At 36.7% G+C, this 23293-nt stretch overlaps 1 protein-coding gene across 7 annotated transcripts in view; it reads left to right on the forward strand.

The window, feature by feature from the left end:
* Positions 1–272: 272 nt before the first annotated feature.
* LOC106878848 (glycogen debranching enzyme) overlaps positions 273–23293 on the forward strand; it is a 123978-nt gene continuing 100957 nt past the window's right edge. The window contains exons 1-2 of one of the 7 annotated variants that reach the window (XM_052970626.2): positions 553–663; positions 10650–10739. In XM_052970626.2, the coding sequence (XP_052826586.1) occupies positions 639–663; positions 10650–10739 (115 nt within the window). In that variant the 5' untranslated portion in view covers positions 553–638. Of the gene's footprint in view, positions 481–545; positions 664–2734; positions 2837–10530; positions 10740–15426; positions 15513–16290; positions 16366–23293 lie in introns of those variants that run through there. The other 6 variants (XM_052970627.2, XM_052970632.2, XM_052970628.2 and 3 more) reach the window with 6 other exon arrangements.

Here is a 23293-nt window from a genome sequence, read left to right on the forward strand (position 1 = left end):
GCGCGCATGGCACGCAACTTCAAAAGAACTTCCCTGATCCAATCGCGCTCTCTCTATCTCTTGTTTTTACGCCGACTTGAAAAGATCCCCTTTCTCCGTCCCACATTTATAAAAAATAAAATTTTTTTACAGAAAGCGACGATCTTCTTAAGAAACATAAACAAATACATTTGACAACTATGGTTCTCATATCGAAATATAGCCATATAGGCATTTATATATATATATATATATATATATATATATATATATATATATATATAAATATACACACATTTATATATACACGTGTGTATATACATATGTATTTATATGTTCACAGATATGTATATGTACATATGTTTATGTGTGCGTATACACACACACACACACACACACACAGACATACATTATGTGGGCGATTTTTTCAACTGAGACGTTACAATCGTATCTGGTTCCTCAATGTTTACCAAACTTATGTGTATATACGTCTATACATAGGTATGTATGTATGTATGTATGTATGTAATACTTGTTCACGCGGATGTCGGCTTGTGTAGTATATACGTATGAATGTGTGCATGCGAGTCTTGTGAGTTTTCGAATGGGAACGCCGGAGAGGCGATATCAAATTTATTTCTATCAATATTTGATGTTTCATGTCTTCCCTTTTAATACTGTGCGGTAAGTTTTTTTTTTCCAGTTGAACGTTAGTTAAATATCCCTATCCAGTTATACTGAGGTGATTACAGAAATAATTGTGTTCCCAGTTGGTGTCCTAATTATTGCTGTGTATCAACCTTACTACACCATGTAGCCCAAACTTATTCAACCGACTGTCTTTACTGTTGTGCAATCCGACGTGGGGGTAAATGAAGGTCTCAATGTATCGCTGGACATGCCAGAAACAGCAGCCAAATATTCATAAACTTGCAACCCAGTCTTTAAAAAAAAGTAGGGTACCGTACATTGAATAATGCAACCCTTGACAAACTATGTCTGAGAATAACAAAACAGGAATGTCACTTTTGACCATAGGTCTGCTCGATCAGGGTTTAGCTGAGGTTAAACAACAACAGCAGTTAATTCACTAAATGAAATGCAGGAATTGAAGAATGTAAAAGGTTCTTGAGCAAAGCCAGTAGAAAGCTAACAAGAAAACCGAACCCAGTTGGAAGTATGGATGAACGCATTATCGGGTCAACGACGAGTAGTAATATGAGGGGACTTTAAAATAGCCGAGCTGGTAACTGTACGCAATATAAGACAACTTTTAGAAATACTTGGACCACAATTCTCGCCAGAACATGTCTAGAAAGATACTCTATGCAAAATCAGAGAATCGTCTAGTTTTTTATGGTCACCCAAACCAACGTTGAGCCACCGTTGGCTTCATTCACTATAAGCAATTTGGTATAAAGGAATTTCTTGGAACCACAAACAGTAAACTTTTCAGAGTAATTGTTGTTGTTGCAGCGGCCGAGGTATTATATATGTGTGACCATGAAACATGAAATACCGTCACTTCCATATTTTCCACGTTTATGAGAAGGACACAGTGGATCTAACACTAAGTTGGGTGTGTCGCGATTTTCCAGTCGCCCTAGTGACAACAACGTCTGTCGCTGCTTCTGTGTTATGTCTAAGAAATGGTTTGTACTAACAGCTGCCTGTGTTTATGAGCTGGTGTATCGTATTGCGTTCTATTATTTTTTTTTTTTAATAGTAATTTAACTATTCCATTAATAGGACATCAATAAAATAGGAACCAAGCGAAATAGTGAGGGTCGTTATGATCGACATATAATCCTCGAAGGTCATCTACAGCATGGCCGTAGTCAAGTTACAAAGACCAGTAAAATAATTGCTTGTAATTTAGGTACAAGGCTAGTCATTTTGAGGTGTTTGTAGCTAGTCAAACCCATCGAACCCAATATTTGCTGATACTTAATTTTATCGATGGCAGGTGAGGTTATGCTTGGTGGGTGGAGCAAGATCCTTCGCTGATTGTGTGAATACATGAAATAACTAGTAAATCGTCGGTATTATCATTGATATTTACACTGGGATATTATTTTGTTTTACACTCAAATATTTATATACCTAAAGACAGTAGTTGTTCAGTTTACGTTCGTAAAATCAAAATGTATTGTTGACAATATTGCCAACTGATTTTACTTTCAGTTTTTGTTTTTTTCTCAGTTCTTGTTTATTTTATATCTTTTTTGAGGCGTACTTTTAGCTGCAAGTCTGTTTTATGAAAGGAAAGAAGAAAGCAGTAAGAAATAATAGCTAGATAACCAGTCAGAAACACACATTTATGTGTGAGAGATACAAATAGATGGTTTTATAAGTCGAGTAAATAATAATTTTCTCCAAAGCTAGAACTCAGTTGTAAATAACAGATAAAGACGATGAGGGGTGACAAGAGTGAGTAAAGTATCAAATAACATACTTTAGTGTATTTAGTTATCCTTTTACTTATTTTTTTACGAACGTAAACTGAACAATTACCCTAAAAACATTGGTAACGACTGCTATCACCCAGTAACTGCCTACCATCTATGTGTAGCTCAACATCGTTACAGACATCGTTTCTGATTTAAATATTTCGCATTTAATAAACAGCAACTTCTATTTTGAAATGTATTTCAGTTTAGTCGTTTTAAATCGTATTATAGAATATTTATTATTATCGCTATTGTTATTTTGTTAGTAATTTCAAATAAATTTTCGCATCAAATGTTGTTTTGTCATTCGTCCTTCACCGTTTGTCCTTCATCAAACTGCTGAGGCCTTGACATTGTTGTTGCTTCGCACTCTTAATTAGTCGGACTTTTAACGATTTAAAGTCGTGGTAAGTCTCCTCTTCATTATTTCATTTTTTATTGTCTGTTTTCCTCTGAATTTGAAGAGAAGGAACTTGACAAGATTCTCGTTATCGGGAGGTTTATTTTGATTCTCCTCGATGTTGTGTTATTTTGGTTTTACAGTAGCTCTTACAAATGTCTTTACCATTTAAGTCTATCTTACATTACCTTTTAAACATGAAATTATTGCTGATGGATTATATTGCATTTAATTAAATCATTATTTGTTTTGTTATTGATGCCATACAATCATTTATTACCCCGCGACAACGACCACCTACATATAAATCGGATGTTTTATGTAAAGGATTTGATATATTCTGTTGTTGTTTAATCCTGTTAACCTGAGCGAGCAAGACATGATCAAAAGTGCCACATCGTTTCTTTTTTATCTTTTTAAATATAGTACATCTTGTTGTACACATCCAATATGTTTTATAAGGGAGTGTTTGGGGTGATTTGGCTGCTGTTTCTTGCAGGTTGATCGACACAGACTCGTATATTGTATAAACATCATAATATATTGTTTAAACAACCTTTATAATAATATATTACTGATTTGCATTGTTCAAGTAATGATGAAAGTCACTTTGCATAAATGATTTAACTACAGTGGCAGTGCCAAGGTTACACATACACTATCACTATTTTACTCGTTGAGCTGCGGCTGCTCTGGATGACAGACCCCCCCCCACACACACACACACAGCAGTTTAGTTTAAATGATGCTCTACACCTTGTATTGAGAACTCTCTCCCTCTCGACGAAGAGCACCTCAAAAGACTCTGGCTCTGTTTTCTCTAATGCTGTTGTGAGCACCGTAACATCTGCACAATGCAGGAAAATAAACCAAAAGTATTGCCCATATATGTTAATATTTAAAAAAATGTCACCTAAAGCTGGGACCCCATACCATACGTTCTATACACATATAAAACTTACAGAACACAAACACATTGCGACACAACTATTTTGCCTCAACCAGTCCTATTTTACTAGTGAAGTATCTGTTTGTCTGTCTGTCTGCCTGCCTGTCGATTCTTTGGCTACTGACAGCTAATACCATGACTGGCCGGAGCGAGCTATATGTCTGTCTGTCTGTCTGTCTCTCTCTCTATCTATCTATCTATTACTCGAAAGTTCGCGCGTCCGCGCTAGCTAGTCGTGAGTAGAAAACACAAATTTAATATAAAAACATATTTCCCGAAATTGCAAATTATTTAAAATATAAAAATATAATTTTCAACAGAGAGAATTTATCAAAATAGAAAACAGATGAAGTTTGAAGTTTAAAAATAATAGGATCGACCACTCACGACTAGCTAGCGCGGACGCGAGTACCCTTATACTCTGTGTTTTCAAACGCATGGATATAGGTGTCAAATTTGTTCCAATAACTTTCGAGTAATAGATAGATAGATAGAGAGACAGACAGACAGACAGACATATAGCTCGCTCCGGCCAGTCATGGTATTAGCTGTCAGTAGCCAAAGAATCGACAGGCCAGCAACAGACAGGCAGACAGACAGATACTTCACTAGCAGTGAGCACTTTCACTTCTGACAGCTAATAGCATGATAGTGCCAACATCCCAAAACAAATCAAGGAAGAAAAACAACCCTGTAACCTTTATACATTATTTGGAAAAATTACTCTAGAGACTACCAAACAAACGACCTGGGTACATTTTGGTCAACAACAACTCCTTACTTGAGTAGGCTATATTGACACAAAACAGGATTTAATCATGACTTAAAGAACTTTATTAGGTAGTGCTATTAAGATAGGCAATTTGGCCCAGTACTCAAAGAAATGTCTAACTTTAGGTTTGTATATGAAGATAAAAAAAGAAATCCCTTAGTCATTATTCAGAAGAGAGTGTGGTACATTCTTTCTCTAATTGTTTTAGTTGCCTATGCAGTTACAAACAGATATGGACACTCTCTCAAACAACCCACCCTTGATTCAGTGGAACATTGAGGATATGACAGCTGGAGGGAGAGAGGGTTTCATCAGCATTTGTCAGCTGAAAATGAAGTGCTTTGCTCAAGGACACAGCTTGCTGCTTGGGCACCCAACACTCCAACCATAAGGCCATGTACCTTCATCTATCTATCTATCTATCTATCTATCTATCTATCATATATATATATATATATATATATATATATACATATACACACACATATATATATGGTTTACTTTTCCATTAAGGTAAGATCAACAAAAAAAGTACTCCATCTGGTGAGAGATAAGTATTGTTTAATGTACACAATGGTGAAATTCTTAGATCTAAAATGGATATGTTATCTTTTGGCTATGCATAACTTGCATTTTTTTGATCCATTAACATATGACATGGATTTTTCTATGATTTTCCACGTGATTGAATGAAGTGTAGAGTTGATCTTCAAACTCCATATGTGGCTATCCAATTTAGTGGCTTTAGTTCTAAGACCTAAGAATTCCACCATACTGCTCAATTTTGAATCAGAAATTTTCAACAACTGTAAACATATGGATAAAGTTTTTTGGCAAATTGGAAAAACCCCACTTTCTCTGAATTGAACTGCTGTATTAGAGACTTTAGACACTTCTGTTGATTCAGCACTACAGTCCAAGGGAACATAACTGTAATTCTTTCTTCACTGTTCCACTTTTTGAACCCACCTTCATATCATTTTTTTCTTATGATTTCTCTTGTTCAGTTATCCTGACTTGTAACTTGTATAGGCCATGTGCCCAGAGCCTAAAGATTACTTGCAGACATTAGCTATGTTTTAAAACCTACCTAGATTATATCATCAATGTATGAGCCCATTAGTAGCTCATAATTATACACCATGTACATTAAACTATATATATATATATATATATCTTGCTATTGAGGATACAAGGCTACTCCAACTGGAAAGAGAGAAAAAATAGTGCTGTTGAGGTGATAGGGCATGCTCTCAAGGTACAAAAAGGTGAATGTAAGAAAGAAGTGTTACAGCATCAAAAAAGGTGGATGGTTAAGCACGTGAGAGTGTGAAAAGAGAGTAACAGATGGTTAGAGATGGGGGTTGAGGTCAATGGGGTGAACTTGGGTGGAGGCAGGGTCAGTGGTGAATATCAGATGGGGAAAGTGAAAGGAGCAGGAGTAGGTCAAAGAGGTGATAGATGGCAGATATGTAGAATAGCTATCAATCTAGCTATATTTGTATGTATGTCTGTCAGTCATTATTCAGTTTTATTTCAAGATTTCTGGCCAATAGAGAAAGAGCCCGTTTCTAACCTAGATTCAAAGCTCCTTCATTGGAATTTCAGCAACATAAACAGGGTATTTTTGAATGTATATGTGGAGATTTGTATGTTTTGTTTTATGTATGTCTTCTCATGCATATATTTGCATATCTAGACATACTCATATATCCTTCAATGATAAACTTCTGGAAAGTGTTACAGAGTTTTTACAGTTCCTGTGATGGATTGGATCTGTAGTCTTCAAATCAGCTTTCTCCTTTCTAGTTTGTGTATATGTGTGTGTTTGTTTTATATTGATATCAATCTGTGTGTGCGTGTCTTTGTGTCCATGTTTATCTCCCTATTACTGCTTGTCAACCATTGTTGGTGCGTTTATATCCTTGTAACTTAGCGGTTCAGTAAAGGAGTCTGATAGAATAAGTACTAGGCTTAAACAATAAGTCCTGGGGTCAATTTGTTCAACTAAAACCCTTCAAGATGGGCCTCCAGCGTGATCATGGTCAAATGACTAAAACAAGTAAAAGTATTAAAGTATACATTGAATATATATATATATATATATATATATATATATATGTGTGTGTGTCATTATTAAATTCAATTAGAGGATGTGTAAACCTCATGAAGGAATGGTTTCATCCAAGGAAATACTGGTTCAATACCTAGTATTTTTGGGGAATGAATTTCTTTAAAATAATAGGTATATGTAAAAACATATAGTTTATATTCATTTAAAAGAAGAAAAGAAAATGAAGATCAGGAAGTTAATAATTGTTTATTATTAACAGCAAATTGGTCATCTTCACTTACAGCTGTTTGAATTAATGCTCAATAAACATTAAATTTACTTTAATGTGACATAAGCACAATATCATTAGAGGAAAAAGATGTACATTTGGATGTTATATGTGTGCTTATGAATTCATTTTAGCAGAAAGGAACGGATTTATTGTTGTGAGAATATGGTGGTAGGGAGTAATCTGACCACTACATTCTTATAAATGGCATAGGACAATGAAGTTGTGTAAGAAATTAATGTGAAAGAGAGAGAGAGAGTAGAAGAGTGATAGATGTGTAGAGGGTGGATCCAGCATTATCCCATATTAAAAGGGATAAATATGGGCAGACGGTGAGGGAAGGAAAGAGATAAGAGTAATGAGGATCTGGAGAAGTCAATGTTAGTGGGATATTGTAGCTTAAGAGTGTAATTGGTGTGTGTCATAGAGGAGGAGTCAGAAAGGAAGAGAAAGGTCATAAGATTGTAGGGAAACCTTGATGTTGGTGTAAGAAAGAGGGACAATTGGTTAGGGGATTACTGGGAGAATGCATTGAGAGAAAAGCTAGGGGAAATTATGGAGGTGATAGGGTGGGGGAGAGCAGAAAGTGAATGCAGTTAAAGCACCCTGAGAGAAAGGGAAGCAGGGAGGGATCAGCAGGCTGGTTCATCAAGAGTACACCAGGCTGAGAGAGTGGGTTTCTCCAGCACATTCATTGTTCTTTGTCATCGCTTTTGTGAGGTTCAGTATCTTGAGATCAGTTCACACCATTTTGTTCCATGTTATCCGAGGTTTTCCTCTTTCACAGGCTCCAACAACTTTGAGCCTATTGCACTTCTTTAAGCAGTTGTCATTAGCCATAAACATCACATACCCACAAACTCAACAATTCTGACTGCCCCATTGTCTCTACCTGTACATGATACTAACAATAACCTCCTTCTCCCCTGGTTGCTTCTGCCTCCTTTTCACCATGGACTTCAGCATTTTATATACTGTTATCCCCCTGAATACTCTGGCACATCCTCACTCTCCACATCACTCTTTATCTTAAAACCTCTTCAATCCTCCATTTAACTGAATTTGTTCTCATTTCCCATTGATGAAATTAATGTACAGATCTCTGAGGTGGCCATGGATACAAGACTGGGACCCAAATATGCCAACTTATTTGTTGGTTACATTGAGTCCTATATCATTTTCCTGTTCTCTCATGAAAAGCTCTTACATTCTCTTACTCGGCTCCTTTCATCCCTCTCTTCATTTCTCCTCCTCTGTCTCTGATACTTCCCTCAATTTTCTTGCCATTACTGTCTCTATCAACCATCCCACCCTCACTTTCTCTATTTCTGTTTTCTTCGAACCTACTGACTTCTACTCTCAGTTCTTATGTTTTCACTGCCTTGGTAGCCATAACCATAACTTTGACACTCAGACTCAAAACATGGCTGAACTATTTTTTCAGTGCTGTTATCCCCTTATCCAAGCTGCATTCTCCATGCCCTGCCATTAACTATGCCTTGACTCTTACACCCCATGTCCAAAATCCAACCTACTACACACACTTTCTCTTTGCCTACAATTTTGCCTCCCTGCCCTTCCACTGCACAATTCTCCACCTCTTTTGTCATCCCCAGTCTGACCCTGCCACCTCTCATTTTTTTCCCTCATACACTCCTTCTTTTAAGCATACCTGCTACCTACACAGCCTTCTTGTTCTTGGCTCCTCTACACCTCCTCTTAGATCCCTTTCCTGCTTCCATCCCAACTGTTACACCTGCCCCTTATTTTCCAACACTACCACCCTTACTGGATCCAATTATTGCACCTTTTACAGGAAGGAATTCTGATGCACCTCCAGCAACTTCATATATGCACTCTAATATTCTCTCAGTGATTTGATCTAAATTGGGTAAACTGGCCATGAATTGTCTGATGAGTTTGCAGAGCACCTCAGAGACATCTGACTTATGAATGGATTGCTTGCCTTTTAACATTTCTGCTCCTTTGACCATTCTATCCAACACCTCTTAGTCTTTGGCTTGGACTTCAACACTGGATCTCCTACCATATGCTTCCAGAATGAACAAAAATTCATCTTCTTTTTCAAAACTTACACCTTTTCGTTTAAATACATCCTCTTACATTTTCTGACTTGCACTAATCCATTTATGGTCCAAAATTACATACCTTATCCTTCTACTCTCTCCTCTCTTCCCTTCTTTCCTGCAGCCTCACCTTGTAAAGCAACAGTGGTCTGGGATATGCTATTACACACAAGCAGGGAAATCAAGGATAATACACCAGATATTGGTTGTCAAAGACCTCCAGGAAAAGCAATGGAGAAATTATCTAAATATAAAGATCTCAAAATAGGGGTAACCTAGATGTGGGGCCTGAAGGCAGAAACAACCACTGTGATTATAGGTGTTTCTGGGAATATTGTGAAAAGTTCAAACCCTTGTACTTACAAATATATGTAACACACAGAAAACAGCACTGCTAGGCACCGCACACATTGCATAGAGGACTTTCAATACAGTAAAAATAATAAAACTAGAATAAAACACTGCACATATCTAATGCACAGAGTTTTGTTCAGTAATTAATGAAAGCACACAATGAAAATAAGCCTACTACTACTGCTGCTACTACTACTACTAACAACAACAACCTCTTTCTGTTATAGGCACAAGGCCTGAAATTTTGAGTGGGGAGGGCTAGTTGTTTACGTTGACTCCAGTGCTCTATTGGTACTTATTTCATCAATCCCAAAGGGATGAAACATAAAGTTGACCTTGGCAGAATTTGAACTTGGAATTTAAAGACAGACATAATGCCACTAAGCATTTCAGCTGTCATGCTAACTATTCTGCCAGAGCTCAACACCTAAATAACAACAACGTCATCAACAACAACAATAATAATAATTTTCAGCTACAAGGGTTTAAAACATATTTAGGACAATACAAAGAACAGTGGAGATTTACATATACACATTTGAACAATAGAGCAACCAAAGAACCCTACTGATCCTGGATCACACTGAATGCTAAGGGCACCACAAGGAGGTGCTCTTCTCCCATCTGTACTCTCCAGTCTACAAGCACAAGCTCACAGTAGTCCTATTTACCATAAATTCGGTACTAGAATCAAGAAAAAGGGAAAAGAAAAAGTAGAGTATCATACCATCTCGAAGTATGAAATTCTCAAATGTTGGGACAAATTTGACAAGGTCCTGATTGTTCTAGTTCATTCATAAGGACTTTGGGAAGTGTAATGTAGAATTTGAGAGCAAACCTAGACCTTTATCTAGGAGTGGATGCAGTGCAGAAAAACCTGTTCATTTGGTGCTGTAAGACTTATCCAGAAAGTCTTCAATACAAAGCATGGACAAGTATGAAATGCAGGAAAACATTTTTAAAGAAGGGACAAAAGAAAAAAAAAACTGCTTCCTTATCTTAGACCACAGATTGTGGTCTAATATGTGGCATAATTAAACTAGTTACATCAATATTAATGAGTAGTAGCAGCAGTAATAGTTGTAGTTAGAGCAGAGGTGCGAAGGACCAGAAACCATTAAGTGTTAGACAAAATGATATTATTGTATTTTACATTTGTTTATTTTTATTATTCACATCCTTTATTTCACCCACCAGATTGATTGAATAAATACCTGTGTTATAGTGAGGTCAATTAGGTAAATAGCAAGGTTGATACAATTGCTCTATTTCCACCACACAACTTTACATTTTAAGAAGAAATCTTGTTACTGTAGCCAAGAAGATGGCAGATCATCAGAATGTGTATCCTATAAAGCCAGAATTACAAACCAGAGAAAGCTTTTGTAGACTACGATCAAGAGATAGTGAGTATTAACCATTGAAAAGTGGAATACATTGGTTTACCACAAAACAGAAGTAAAGTCTATCATTTTAGGCAAATCTCTTTGTCATACGATCTAGAATTTTATGTATACTTCCTCTCTGATGAAGGATCCTGTCTGAAGCCTTAAACTTTTCTTCTTCACAGAAAACCAATTTATTTGACTTTTTAAGTAAACATCTTGTTACAGTATTTAGTATTATGCTTTGTTATACTGGTTTCTGATCCCATTTGAGTCAAATTTGTCTTTCATCTGTCTAATGTTAGTACAAAATTTGTACGAGAGTACATTTAGTCATTTGCACTCCCTTTCTACAAATGTGAGACAACTTTGAGCCAATGCAAAGGGAATCATTGTTTTGACAGAGGATGTGTTATAAGTATGTTGCGTTTTTGTTATGATTAGTCTGTATGACTGTTTCAGTCTTCAGTTGGAATCATGGCAAAGATTCAAACTTCACACAAACCTCCCTCTCATTGTTCTCCAGTAACTCAGCTAACAAAATGATTATTGTTAAGCACTAACATTATATTTTGTAACTAGATTATGAACCACCAGCAAATAATTTGTTTGCTGATTCTTATAAACAAGAGCATTGTGAGATTCATCTGTCTAGCAGAATAGCTTTGACTGAGGAAACACACAGTTAGGTTGAAACATTGCAGTTTCTCAAAGACCTCTTACACTGGTGAATTGTGTGTGTTATGAACATGCATCAACTAATAAGAAGAGGTCAGATATGTTTGAATCTGCCAGAACATATTAAAAATGTATAGATATGATATTGTTTGGATTCTTGCTGTTCTGTGTGCACCCCATGAATTATTATCTGTCTGGCAAACATCAGTATGCACCAGCAAATAATTTGCTGGTTCCTATAAACAAAAGCTCAGGCTCTTGTTAGATTTATTAGTCCAATGGATTAAACACACAATGAAGTCAAAACATTATGGTGTCTCAAAGTGCTCTTATGTCAGCAAATCAAGTGTGTTATGAATGTAGATCATCTAAAGGATAGAGATGTTCTCCAAGGATGAAAAATTACAGTGATCAAATATTCACATTCAAAGCTAACAAACATATTAAGAATGAATAGCTACATCTGTGTTAAGATTTAGCTGTTCTAAATCTGAGTTATTATGAGTCACTAACATATTTTGTTACTAAATTAAGATTTAAAGGTTCCATATCTAAGTTATTATACACTGCATCCCACATTATTAGGTGAATCAATCTTCTCTCAATAAATAAATGTATATCGTTCAAAACCAGTTGTTTTCCCACTAACTGTTGGCCACACCTATCTGTGCACATTCTGTTAAAATACATCGGATCTGCACAGACGAAAACAAATGACAGTCACTATTGTGTAGCAGCAACATTTCTGTTGTCCCAAATTATTTGGCAGGTGCCCAATTTAAGTGTCATTATGGGTCAGAAACATGATCTTACCTCAAATGAGAAGTCTACCATTGGGTCAGAGCTTGGAAAAGGATAAACAACCATAGACATATCAAAAATACTGCAAAGAAATCACTGAACAGTGAAGAAATTTGTGCAGTCTCCCATTTCTGTCTGGTCAAGGGCAGATAAGGGTAAGTCGAGAGTTGCTTCAAATTGTACATTGTCACATATGAAAAGGGAAGTTGTGCGGAACCCATGTCTGGCAAGTAGAGAAGTCTTCAAATGTTGTGGCACGGAAGATGTATCAAAAAGTACCATGTGTCGCCTCTTGAAGCAGGTAGCCAGAAATGTTAAACCTGTTACAAGGACCCCTCTGAAGGCTGTTCATAAGCAGAAGAGACTGAAACAGGCAGAAGAATACATGAAAATAGATTTTTCAACAGTTTTGTTCACTGACGAATGCCATGCTATCCTTGACGGACCAGATGGATGGAGTAAAGGTTGGGTATCAATCAGTGGGAACTGTCCTCATCATTTGAGACACTAACAGTGGGGAGGTGAGGTTATGTTTTGGGCTGGCATCATTGGTGGTATGAGGTCAGGCCATGGAAAGTCCTAGATAGCATTAAGATGACATCAAAAACATGTTACTTTTTTAAAGGACAATTTCCAACTATGGTTCAAAAAGCAAAAACTTTCATTCAAGAGAAAGCTGGTCTTCATGCAAGATAGTGCCCCATCTCATGCAGTGAAGAATTCTAATAGGCTTCTCTAGAGGTTGCTTGATGGAGTGGCTACCTTGTTCCACCGACTTAAACCTGTGAAGTGTCCTGAAGAAGCACTTATACCAAGATGGACAGCAATTTTCAAGTAAAGTTGCCCGCTGGGATGCTATTGCAGATGCTGTTCAAAGCATGACACAAAGATATCATCACCTTGACAAATTCAATGGATCAGCACGTAAGAAAGGTTATTGCATGTGAAGGATCATACATCAAACATTAAGAGCTGTATGACATCGTGATCCCATGATTATTTTCATTCAAACATATTATTATGTTTACCATTAAGTCCATTATGAATAATTTTTTTGTTAAACCTTTACTGTTGAATTAAATAAATGTTTGTTCTGACACAATTATCATTTTTATTATACTTGCCTAATAATTTGTAACAGTGAAAATGTTGCTCAATCACAAAAACGGCTGCTATTTGTTGGCATCTGTGCACATCCGATTTATTTCAACAGAATGTGTGCAGAAAGGTGTTGCCAACGACCAGTGGAAAAACGGTTTTGAATGAATACACATTTATTTATTGAGGGAAGGCTGATTTGCCTAATAATGTGGGATGCAGTGTATATAGGTGCAGGTGTGGCTGTATGGTTGAGAAGGTTTAGACCTACTATGTGGCACTTTGAGCAAGTGTCTTTTATTATAGCTCCAAATGTAATCACAAAGCTTTGATTGACCTGGGGCTACAGCTGAAGACACTTGCCCAAGGTGCCATGCAGTGGGACTGAGCCTGAGACCACATTGTTGGGAAGCAAGCTTCTCGACCAAACAGCCACATCTGCATCTATGCCATGTCTAGATACTAACATTATATTTTGTTACTAAATTTAGATTTACCTGTTCTTTATCCAAGTACTTTAAAGTCAGAACTATTCAACATGTTTGCTTTAGAGCCAGATTTTTTTTTCCCATTTAACCTTCATTCCAAACAAGTGCTTGCTATATGTTACCTTTCCACTGTTACTCAAATAGACTGAAACACATGGCAATGCTTGGCAGGTTGGCTGTCATTTACCGCAAAGCATCAGATGTGGCTCAGTACTCGTAGAGAGATGTCCATTTGCTGTTTGCTGTCTTCATGTTGTTTATTGTGACTTTGTATATATTATACCCTGAGAATGTCAAAAAGAACAACAGATACCCCAATGGATAACAGTGAAAAAAAGAAAAGGAAACATCATTATCAATAACCCAGGAAGTGGAGTTACTAAAGAAACTTAATTGTGGTGTATCTGTGCAGTGACTCACTGAAGAATATGGTGTTGGAACTAGCACTGTGTATGACTTAAAGAAACAGAAAGACAAATTACTGAAGTTTTAAAGTGAAAGTGATGATCACAAACTAGTGAAAAATAGGAAAACACTACATAAGGTGGAAAATGAAAATCTTGACCATGTGATGATAGAATGGATTTGACAAAGAAGGAAACATATGCCACTGAATGGTTTGTTGGTCATGAAACAAATGAGAGTATATCATAAAGAATTTAACATTGAAGGAGAGTGTCAATATTCAGAAGGTTGACTGCAGAAATTTAAGAAGTGTCATGATGTAAATATATCAGAAAATCTGTAGTGAAAAAGCTTCTGCTGATTATGAAGCTGCAGAAAATTACATAGACAAATTTGCTAAGATCGCATCTGTTGGAAAAAGCCAACATCCGAGATGACTGAAAGGTGTAGTTAATTTACCTGTGCATTATTACATAAACAAGAAAGCATGGGTAACCCAAGAAATATTTTCTGACTGGTTCAATAATCACTTTGTACCAGCAGCATGAGCTCATTACAGGCAAATTGGACTGGAAGAAAACTGTAAAATTCTATTGTTCCTAGACAACTTTTTTTTTAAGTATTTCTTTAAAAAAATATAACATTTAAAGTATCATATTAAACAGGAGTACTCTTTCAAGTCTACTTTAAGCAGATATATTATTTAAAGTACCCCTTTAAGCAGAAATAGTATTTAAAGTACCTCTTTAAGCAGAAATGGTATTTAAAGTACTACTTTATTTAGTAAGCTTTAGCATGATATAATGGAGAGTTGAAACAGATCTGATTTATCTAGAAGCAATACATCTTTTGTTACTGTTTTGTTACTGTTTTACAGAAAACAGGATAATTTACAACTTGTGTGTATGTGTGAGTGAGAGAGAGAGAGTGTGTGTAAGAGTATTTCTTTATTAAAACAAAGAAGCAGAATAGTTGGCTTTTGTTTTTTGTTTTTGTCAGTACTAAGTTTAGATGTTAACTGATTATTACTAGTTTGCTATGTAAACATATTCAGTACCACCTGTAAACTACAGCATAAATATGCATGAAGTGTAGAAGCTATGCAGATCACTTTACATGTATGCCTTCCTGTGTACTTTTATAGATAGTGAATATCTGACTAGGAGGAGAGCAACCTTGTGATCTACTTTTCTTACTTTCTGTTGAAGAGATAAGCTAAATATTTGGCCAAGCATATCGTGTAGTATTTTTCCAAAATAAAGTCAGTTTTAGCTGAAGACAGGAACTGAATGTGATTTGAAGGAGAGAGTATTCAGATTTTTTTGTAAGTTATTTTAAATACATTATTTTTCCTCTAAATAGTGGTGATTTGATGAAACAACTTGGTATTTCTTCAATAGTAATAATAACTATTCAATTAAACATTCCAAGATTTCATCAAATCACTATTACATGAAATGCTGAGTAGCATCAGGCATAGCTGTGTGATTGAGAAGTTCATTTCTCAATCATGTGGTTTTGGGTTCAGTCCCACTGTGCAGTACTTTGGTATCTTCTACAGTAGTCTTGAGCTGATGAAAATCATACAAGTTGTTATGGTAGATGGAAACTGAAAGAAGCCTGCTGCATGCTTGCACACACACACGTGTGTGTGTGTGTGTATTTGTGTACATTTGTACTTCTCCAAAAATTGCTGACCAATGAGTGGTGAAGTTGTCATTTGTCCTGTCAACAAATCATCCACTTGTTTTTGTTTTTGAAGGTGCTTGGAATAGGAGACACCTTACTTGAAAAACAGTTACGGGTTATTGACAGCAAATGCATCTGGCTGTACAACAATACATTGATAATATATTCATCTAACTCATGCTTAGATGGAAAAAATAGATGTAAAATTAATGAATGAACTAAGATGCTCCATCAAATAATTATTGTAGAAGAAACCTCACAATTTTTCCCCTTTGCTACTTATTTGACAAAATACTTAGCATTCCCCTCATCCCTCCTAGCAACTTACTATTTCCTCCCTCTACTACATATTAAATCAAAACAACCAAGTATTTCTCCTGTAGTAGTAGCTATTAGGTGAAACATCTCACTGTGTCCTCTCTAAAACAAGCAAACAGCTTGCATTAGCTCCAGCAAGCAGCAGTACAACAGCTCATTGTTATCTTTCTGTAAGTTTCAGACTTGTTTCTATTTGTACAAAAACAAAAATTATCATTAAAAAAGATTTTTACATGATAAATTTGTACAGGTAAGTAAATTTTTCATATTGTATTGGTAAATGAATTATTGATATGTGATTAAGTAATGCAATTCTATATTTAAGAAATGAGGAATTATGTACATTATTTACATTATTTACAATTGACGGATAACACCATTGAAAAATACCTTAGGAATGAGAACCCAGGTTTGAAATTTCCCCAAGACGCCTGATGAAGGCTGGAGGGTATATCAGCCGAAACGTGTTAACAACAAACAAGATGAGGACAAATATCCGTCTGCAAGTTTAAAACTTACAATATGTTTTTTTTAATATTTCTCAATATTTACCCAATTCTCATTAACCAACAGTATTTTTACTTTACTCCTATTTCTGTTAAATTGTTGTTTGACAGCAGATCAGCTCTGATCCAGCAGACAATATTTTTCCCTTTTTTTTAAGACATTGTATGTAGGATTACATTGTCCAGTGTGTCCTTCCTTTTTGTATGGCTGTAGAATATGATTTTTAGGGAAATTTAACTGCTTATTCTAGTAGATAGAGCAACCACTCAAAGATTATTCTTTGGCTCAGTTGTGAAGTTGTTGTTGTCACTGCTTCCACACGCAGATGATAGTGATGGTTGTGTTGGTTGTAGTGGTGGCAGTCAATGTCAAGAGTGACAGGTAATCATGCTGTTTCTCCAGTCCAACTTGTCACCAGAGTAGCAACATAGTCTTAGTTTTAGTCTTGTCTTAGGTTGCATCACTTTTATGCTTCTACTGCTACTACAATGGTCTCTGCTCTTCAGATTTTGTCTTGTCTGTCATCACTCATATTGTGTTTCTCCACATTAATCAGTCTTTTCACCCTAGAAAAATCATCCCTCTGGATTCCTTCCGTAATCTCTCTTTCTTGGCAATTGTTCAAAAAAAAAAAGAAAACTGTCAATCTTACTATTTCAGATGGCCTATGGACATCATGGTCTCAGCCCACTTCTATCTGAGGACCTATGAACACTGATCACAGCCCCGTTCACTAGAGGGCCTGTGAATGCTATAGCCCTAGCCCCTTCCACTAGAGAGTCTGATCAAAGTGTTCAAAAACATTAATTACTAGCTGTACTCAATTGCATAATGTGTACTTCACTGTCAAATCTATAGATTACCTTAATTTCTTCATTGTTTAACCCACAACAATACCTCCTTCACTTCTCTACTCTCAGACAAATGGCAAGGCTTCCAAAACAATAAATTTTTTGCTCCTCATATGAATTAAACTTACTGAACTATTCTAGGAACTTCACTATGGAATAATTGTTACTAATTCAGAATGCTAGTGTGGCATGACTAAAGTTCTGATAGCATAACATGTATGTACACAACTGAGTTTGTGGAAGCATGTGTATGCACTCTAGGCACACAACTGGATCACTCACCCAGTGCTCTGTCAGTTTTACAACTCCTTGTTTTTTCTTTCCTCTTCTCCTTCCCCCCACCCATACAAATAGGTCCTTCCTTGGAACCACTTCCTATTGATATTCTTCTTTTATTCTCCCTCCCCATATTCCCATCATTTTACAATTGTCCACTGCACCCTGTTTTATCCATCCATCTCTCTCTCTCTCTCTCTCTCTCTCTCTCTTCTTACACTCTTGCAGTCTTTAACTATGACCTTTATCTTCCTAACAGTCAATCCCTCCATCACTCTCCAGTTAAATGTATTATTCTGCCGCTGTAATTAATGAAATTAGAACCTGTTACTACAAACCATTTCATATCTTTTACATACTGCCAGTCACAACTCCCCCTCTTCTGACCCATTCTCAGTGGACATCTATTCATCATTCTTGTCATTGTCCTACTAATTTTTACCATCAATTATACCCCACTCCTGTTCACCATTCATTACATGAACCTCCTATATGCATATGACCACCTTCATCTATATTAATATCCATCTCACTTTCCCCTAACACTCTTGCAACCTTTAACCTGCCCTTCATCTCCCTATCACTCAATCCTTTCATTACTCTCTTATCTACTGAATTATTCTGATGCTGCTAAGTAATGAAATCAGAACTTATTACTTGATGCCATTTAATACCTTCATTTGTATTCTTCCAGTCACCACTCCCTTTCTTCTAAGCCACTCCCACTTGATATCTGTCCATTAATTTTCTTGTCTCCTCCAATCATATTTACTTTGATCATCCCCACTCCTATTCACCATTCTTCAAATTTATCTCCTACAGGGTCTGGCAGATAAATTGAGACAATTTTTAGGAGCATAAAACTGGTTATAAATAGTAAAATAACGGTAGTAGGCAGATATGATTTTAATGTAACATTTATTACAACAAAAACATTTATCACTCAATATGGCTGAACTTTTGGGCAATTACTGCCTCCACATGAGAATAAAATTTTTTTGCAGTTGCCACAACCTCCACCTTTTTGATTTTGCAGGTGATACACACAATGCAGATCTTTAAACTGTTGACACATGAGTCTGGTGAAGCATTGATCCTTGCTTGAAGTATGCCTCGTAAAAAGTAATTGAGAAGGTTGAAATCTGGGCTATTACTGGGCCAGATGTTGGCCATCACAAAAAATGTACATTCTTACCAAGGAAGGCCTGTGTTGTTTATGACCCATGGCATGGTGCAGAATCCTGGATAAGCACCACATTATCAAGCCCAAACTTCTGCTCCATCCAAGGTAATAGAGAGTTCTTCAGGGTGTCCAGATACTAGTTTGTGCTGATCTTCAAGCCAAACTCAATGAAGTGTGGATCCATGACACTTCCATCACTTGCCATGGCTCCAAATACCATCACAGAGGCAGGATTCTTAGTCACAAACACAGTGGAGACATCAGAAGAGTTGTATGCAATCACTTGAGAATTTCTGCAATTCACCTCAGCATCCACAGTAAACTTCTTCTCATCCACAAACATGAGAATTTTTCCTGCACCTTGATGCTTGATGAATGACAGAAGCTTTGGGCATCTTGGCTCTGATTGCTTTGGCCTTGGTTTTTAGGATGTTACAGCATCATTGAACATAGCTAGACATGCTAAGGTTCGTGTTCACAGCTCTGGACACCGTGAAAAGGGACATGTTGCATTTCTTTGCAAGAATTGTCATGGATGTGGATGAGTTGGCTTTAATCAAGCCTTTGAGGCCAGTGAGAAACTTTGGATTGCGCTTGGAATCACTTTGAGTCTTGTGTTCTTTTCTATCAAGCTTTCCTTCTTTAAATTGTTTATATACATGATAAACTGTTGCTTTTGGAAGTTTCGTCAACTTAACAATTTTATTGGCAGTGTACCTGGCACGTGCCAGAACAACAATGGCAGAATGATTCTGTTGTTCCATGACTTTCTGTAGTCAATTCAGTTCACTATTTACCTGAAAAATAAAGAGGGTGATTAGATTTTCAAGCAAGCAAGATTTTGTCAAAAAATGAAACGTTAAACCCATTAAGTCAGCTGCTTAAAATGGTCTCAATTTATCTGCAAGACCCTATATATATATATCTGATCACTCCATCAATGTTTATATCTATCTATCTTTCACTCCCTCCTCACACTCTTGCAAACTTAACCACTCCTACTGATTCTCTTGTCTTCATGGTCTCTTCTATTCACCTCCCTGGACATTATCACACTCTTTTACTTGTACCTTATGTCAGGGCCCTGATATATCAATATACGTTGGGTTTTTGTTCATGTTTTTAATAATGAAGACTACCATTTCGGGGAGAGTGTATGGTTGACTGATTTGCCCTGGTATTTGACAGGCAATTATTTTATCAAAGTTAATGATGATTTGGACAGATTTTGAACACTGAATGTAAAAGAACATTAGCATCTCAAAGAATTTTATTCATTTCTATCCTACACCATGTTAACTTTTCATTTTGGCCTTCTCCATTCTTCATTTCAAAGCTACAAATGAGAGGCAGAATTGAGCATTAACTCATGGATTGTATGTTAAGTTCCTGGACATTAGAGCATTAAATTCAGTTGTAGGCTTTACTGAGGAAGCTACTTATCATTGATTAACCCTTTTGTTGCCATATTTTTCTTGAAATATACTGCCATTGATTCAATAAATTTAGAAAATAATGAAGAATTTAGTAAAATGACTTAAGCTGCTGTTTGGGACATAAATGAACATGAAATTTCAATGGATAGTTTTAACTTAAATCATTTTAAGCTTAAAGCTTTAATGCTATAGACACAAGGGTTGTGTCAGTTCTTTGGATATTTGGGATGTTTGTAAGATGTGAAAAATGAATCGATAAGAATGTAATACAATGTCAACACAGGCAGGACTTGATTTTGAAACAAATAAAGAATCTAGACTGGCTCTCTCTCTCTCTCTCTCTCTCTCTATATATATATATATATATATATATGTATATAGCCATGCTACATGGCAGTGAAACATGGGCTGTGACTGCTGAGGACATGCGTAAGCTCGCAAGGAATGAAGCCAGTATGCTCCGCTGGATGTGTAATGTCAATGTGCATACCCATCAGAGTGTAAGTATCTTGAGAGAAAAGCTGAACATAAGAAGCATCAGTTGTGGTGTGCAAGAGAGACGATTGCGCTGGTTTGGACATGTGGTGAGAATGAATGAGGATAGCTGCGTGAAAAAGTGCCACTCCCTAACAGTTGAGGGAACCCGTGGAAGAGGTAGGCCCAGGAAGACCTGGGCTGAGGTGGTGAGGCAAGACCTTCGAACATTGGGCCTCACCGAGGCGATGACTACTGACCGAGACCTTTGGAAATGTGCTGTGCATGAGAAGACCCGGCAAGCCAAGTGCGATCGTTGCCAGGGCCCCTGGACTGGCTCTTGTGCGGGTGGCACATAAGATGTACCATCCTGAACGTGACCGTTGCCAGTACCGCCTGACTGGCCTTGTAGGGTTTTCGAGCGAGATCTTATGTGCGGGTGGCACATAAGATGTACCAACCTGAACGTGACCGTTGCCAGTGCCCCTGGACTGGCTCTTGTGCGGGTGGCACATAAAAGACACCATTTCGAGCGTGGCCGTTTTCGTGCGGGTGACACGTAAAAGCACCCACTACACTCTCTGAGTGGTTGGCGTTAGGAAGGGCATCCAGCTGTAGAAACTCTGCCAAATTAGATTGGAGCCTGGTGTTGCCATCCGGTTTCACCAGTCCTCAGTCAAATCGTCCAACCCATGCTAGCATGGAAAGCGGACCTTAAACGATGATGATGATGATGATGATATATATATATGTACATGTGGATGAAGGTATATATATACATGTACATATATATGCATATACTCATATATTGTTTATATATATATATATATATATATATATATATAAAACAATCCTAACTTCATCATCATCATCGTTAAACGACGACGATGATGATGATGAAGTTAGGATTGTTTAAACATTCAGGTGATAGGCTAGAAGTGTTTAAGCAACGAAGGGATAATTAAATCCGAAGGCACTCCTGGAGATTACCTGTGTGGGTACCGTCTTTGTTAGAAGGTATCCAGAGGCAGGTAATTTATCTTGTAAACCGTAGTTTATAAGTATAATCATGTAGAAAATGGAGAAACAAACACAGGAAGAAGCAGGTCGATTGCGTTAGTGAGCCATTAATTTAATCAATTAGGTAGAGTTTATGTAATGTTACATTTACGATAGTTTCGATTTGCCAATTTAATTGGCAGATCTCTTCAGAATGCTGAGAAGTCTGTTTAAATGCATGGTGTGAGAGATGCAGGTATAGAAAGGTGAAGGATATACTAATGTAAAAGAATGCATATAGTGGTGTGAGAATAGAGGTAAGGTACAGTGAGTCTTACATTTTAGTCGAGATCAGGGTTAATAATATTTCTGCGAAGGAGAGGTAGGGTGTGTGCTGTTTAAGTCCGTAATTCCAATCTTAGTCAAGCGCATTATTCACATGGGTGTTGTTAAATCAAGCAGATGTTATGGTTCTTTGGTACTGGCAGTGTAAGTAAAGGGGAGTAACTCTAAGTTTTGTTGAAGAGGGAGCTAACTCTGTCCTAGTAAATAATTATACTTAGAAAATGAAAATTTTGTAGTGTGTAGATAAACTAGGTTATTTTCGTATTTTTTGTTTAGAAGACGTGTTGTAGCCGTTAGGATTTCGAGGCGTTCAGTTAGGTAAAGATCACAATGTCTGTTAATTGAGTTCTAAGAATTTGCTGTTCTGAGTATATGCCATTTTAGTTTGCTATATTATTGTCCTTTAATTCCCAGATATAGCTACTAAGTCCTGTTGAATTTGCCTTCTTTCTATTTCTAAAGCTAGATTGGTGTTCATTGTATCTAAGGCGTATTTGGTTTTTCGTGGCTGCAATGTATGATCTTATATGGCTGTTTGTGTGTACGTCACATTGGTAAACTACATTTTTAGTCTTACATCTTTTGGAGAAATTGCATTTATTCCTATCCTTACAGCTACATAAATTGTAAGGGGTGTCTGTGTCGGTGTGTTGTTGTGTGGCCCTATTGTTTTTTTGGTGTGTGTCTCTGTTAGCAAGGGGTGTTGGATTAGGATTGGTGGTTTGTTCTATTTGTCGGACTGTTGTTGGTTTGGTTGTTCATGATCTTTCTAGCTGCATAGAATGCGTCTAATTTTTTATTATTAATAGAGGCTATGATGGTAGCTAAGTTACATGTCAGTCTATGGCCAATTCTAATTTTGTTCTTAAATATTGCGACATATTTATTGTTTATATTTAGGTGTTTAATGAACGGACTATGTTGGATTTGAGGTTCATGGCGAAGGGGATAATTAACCAGATTGTATCACTATTGTGCTTTTTGTTATTACTGTTATGTCTGGTATAGAACGTGTCATCATAGCTGG

This window comes from Octopus bimaculoides, chromosome 9 (genome assembly GCF_046866305.1).
Source record: "Octopus bimaculoides isolate indiv1 chromosome 9, ASM4686630v1, whole genome shotgun sequence".
Classification (NCBI taxonomy): Eukaryota; Metazoa; Mollusca; class Cephalopoda; order Octopoda; family Octopodidae; genus Octopus; species Octopus bimaculoides.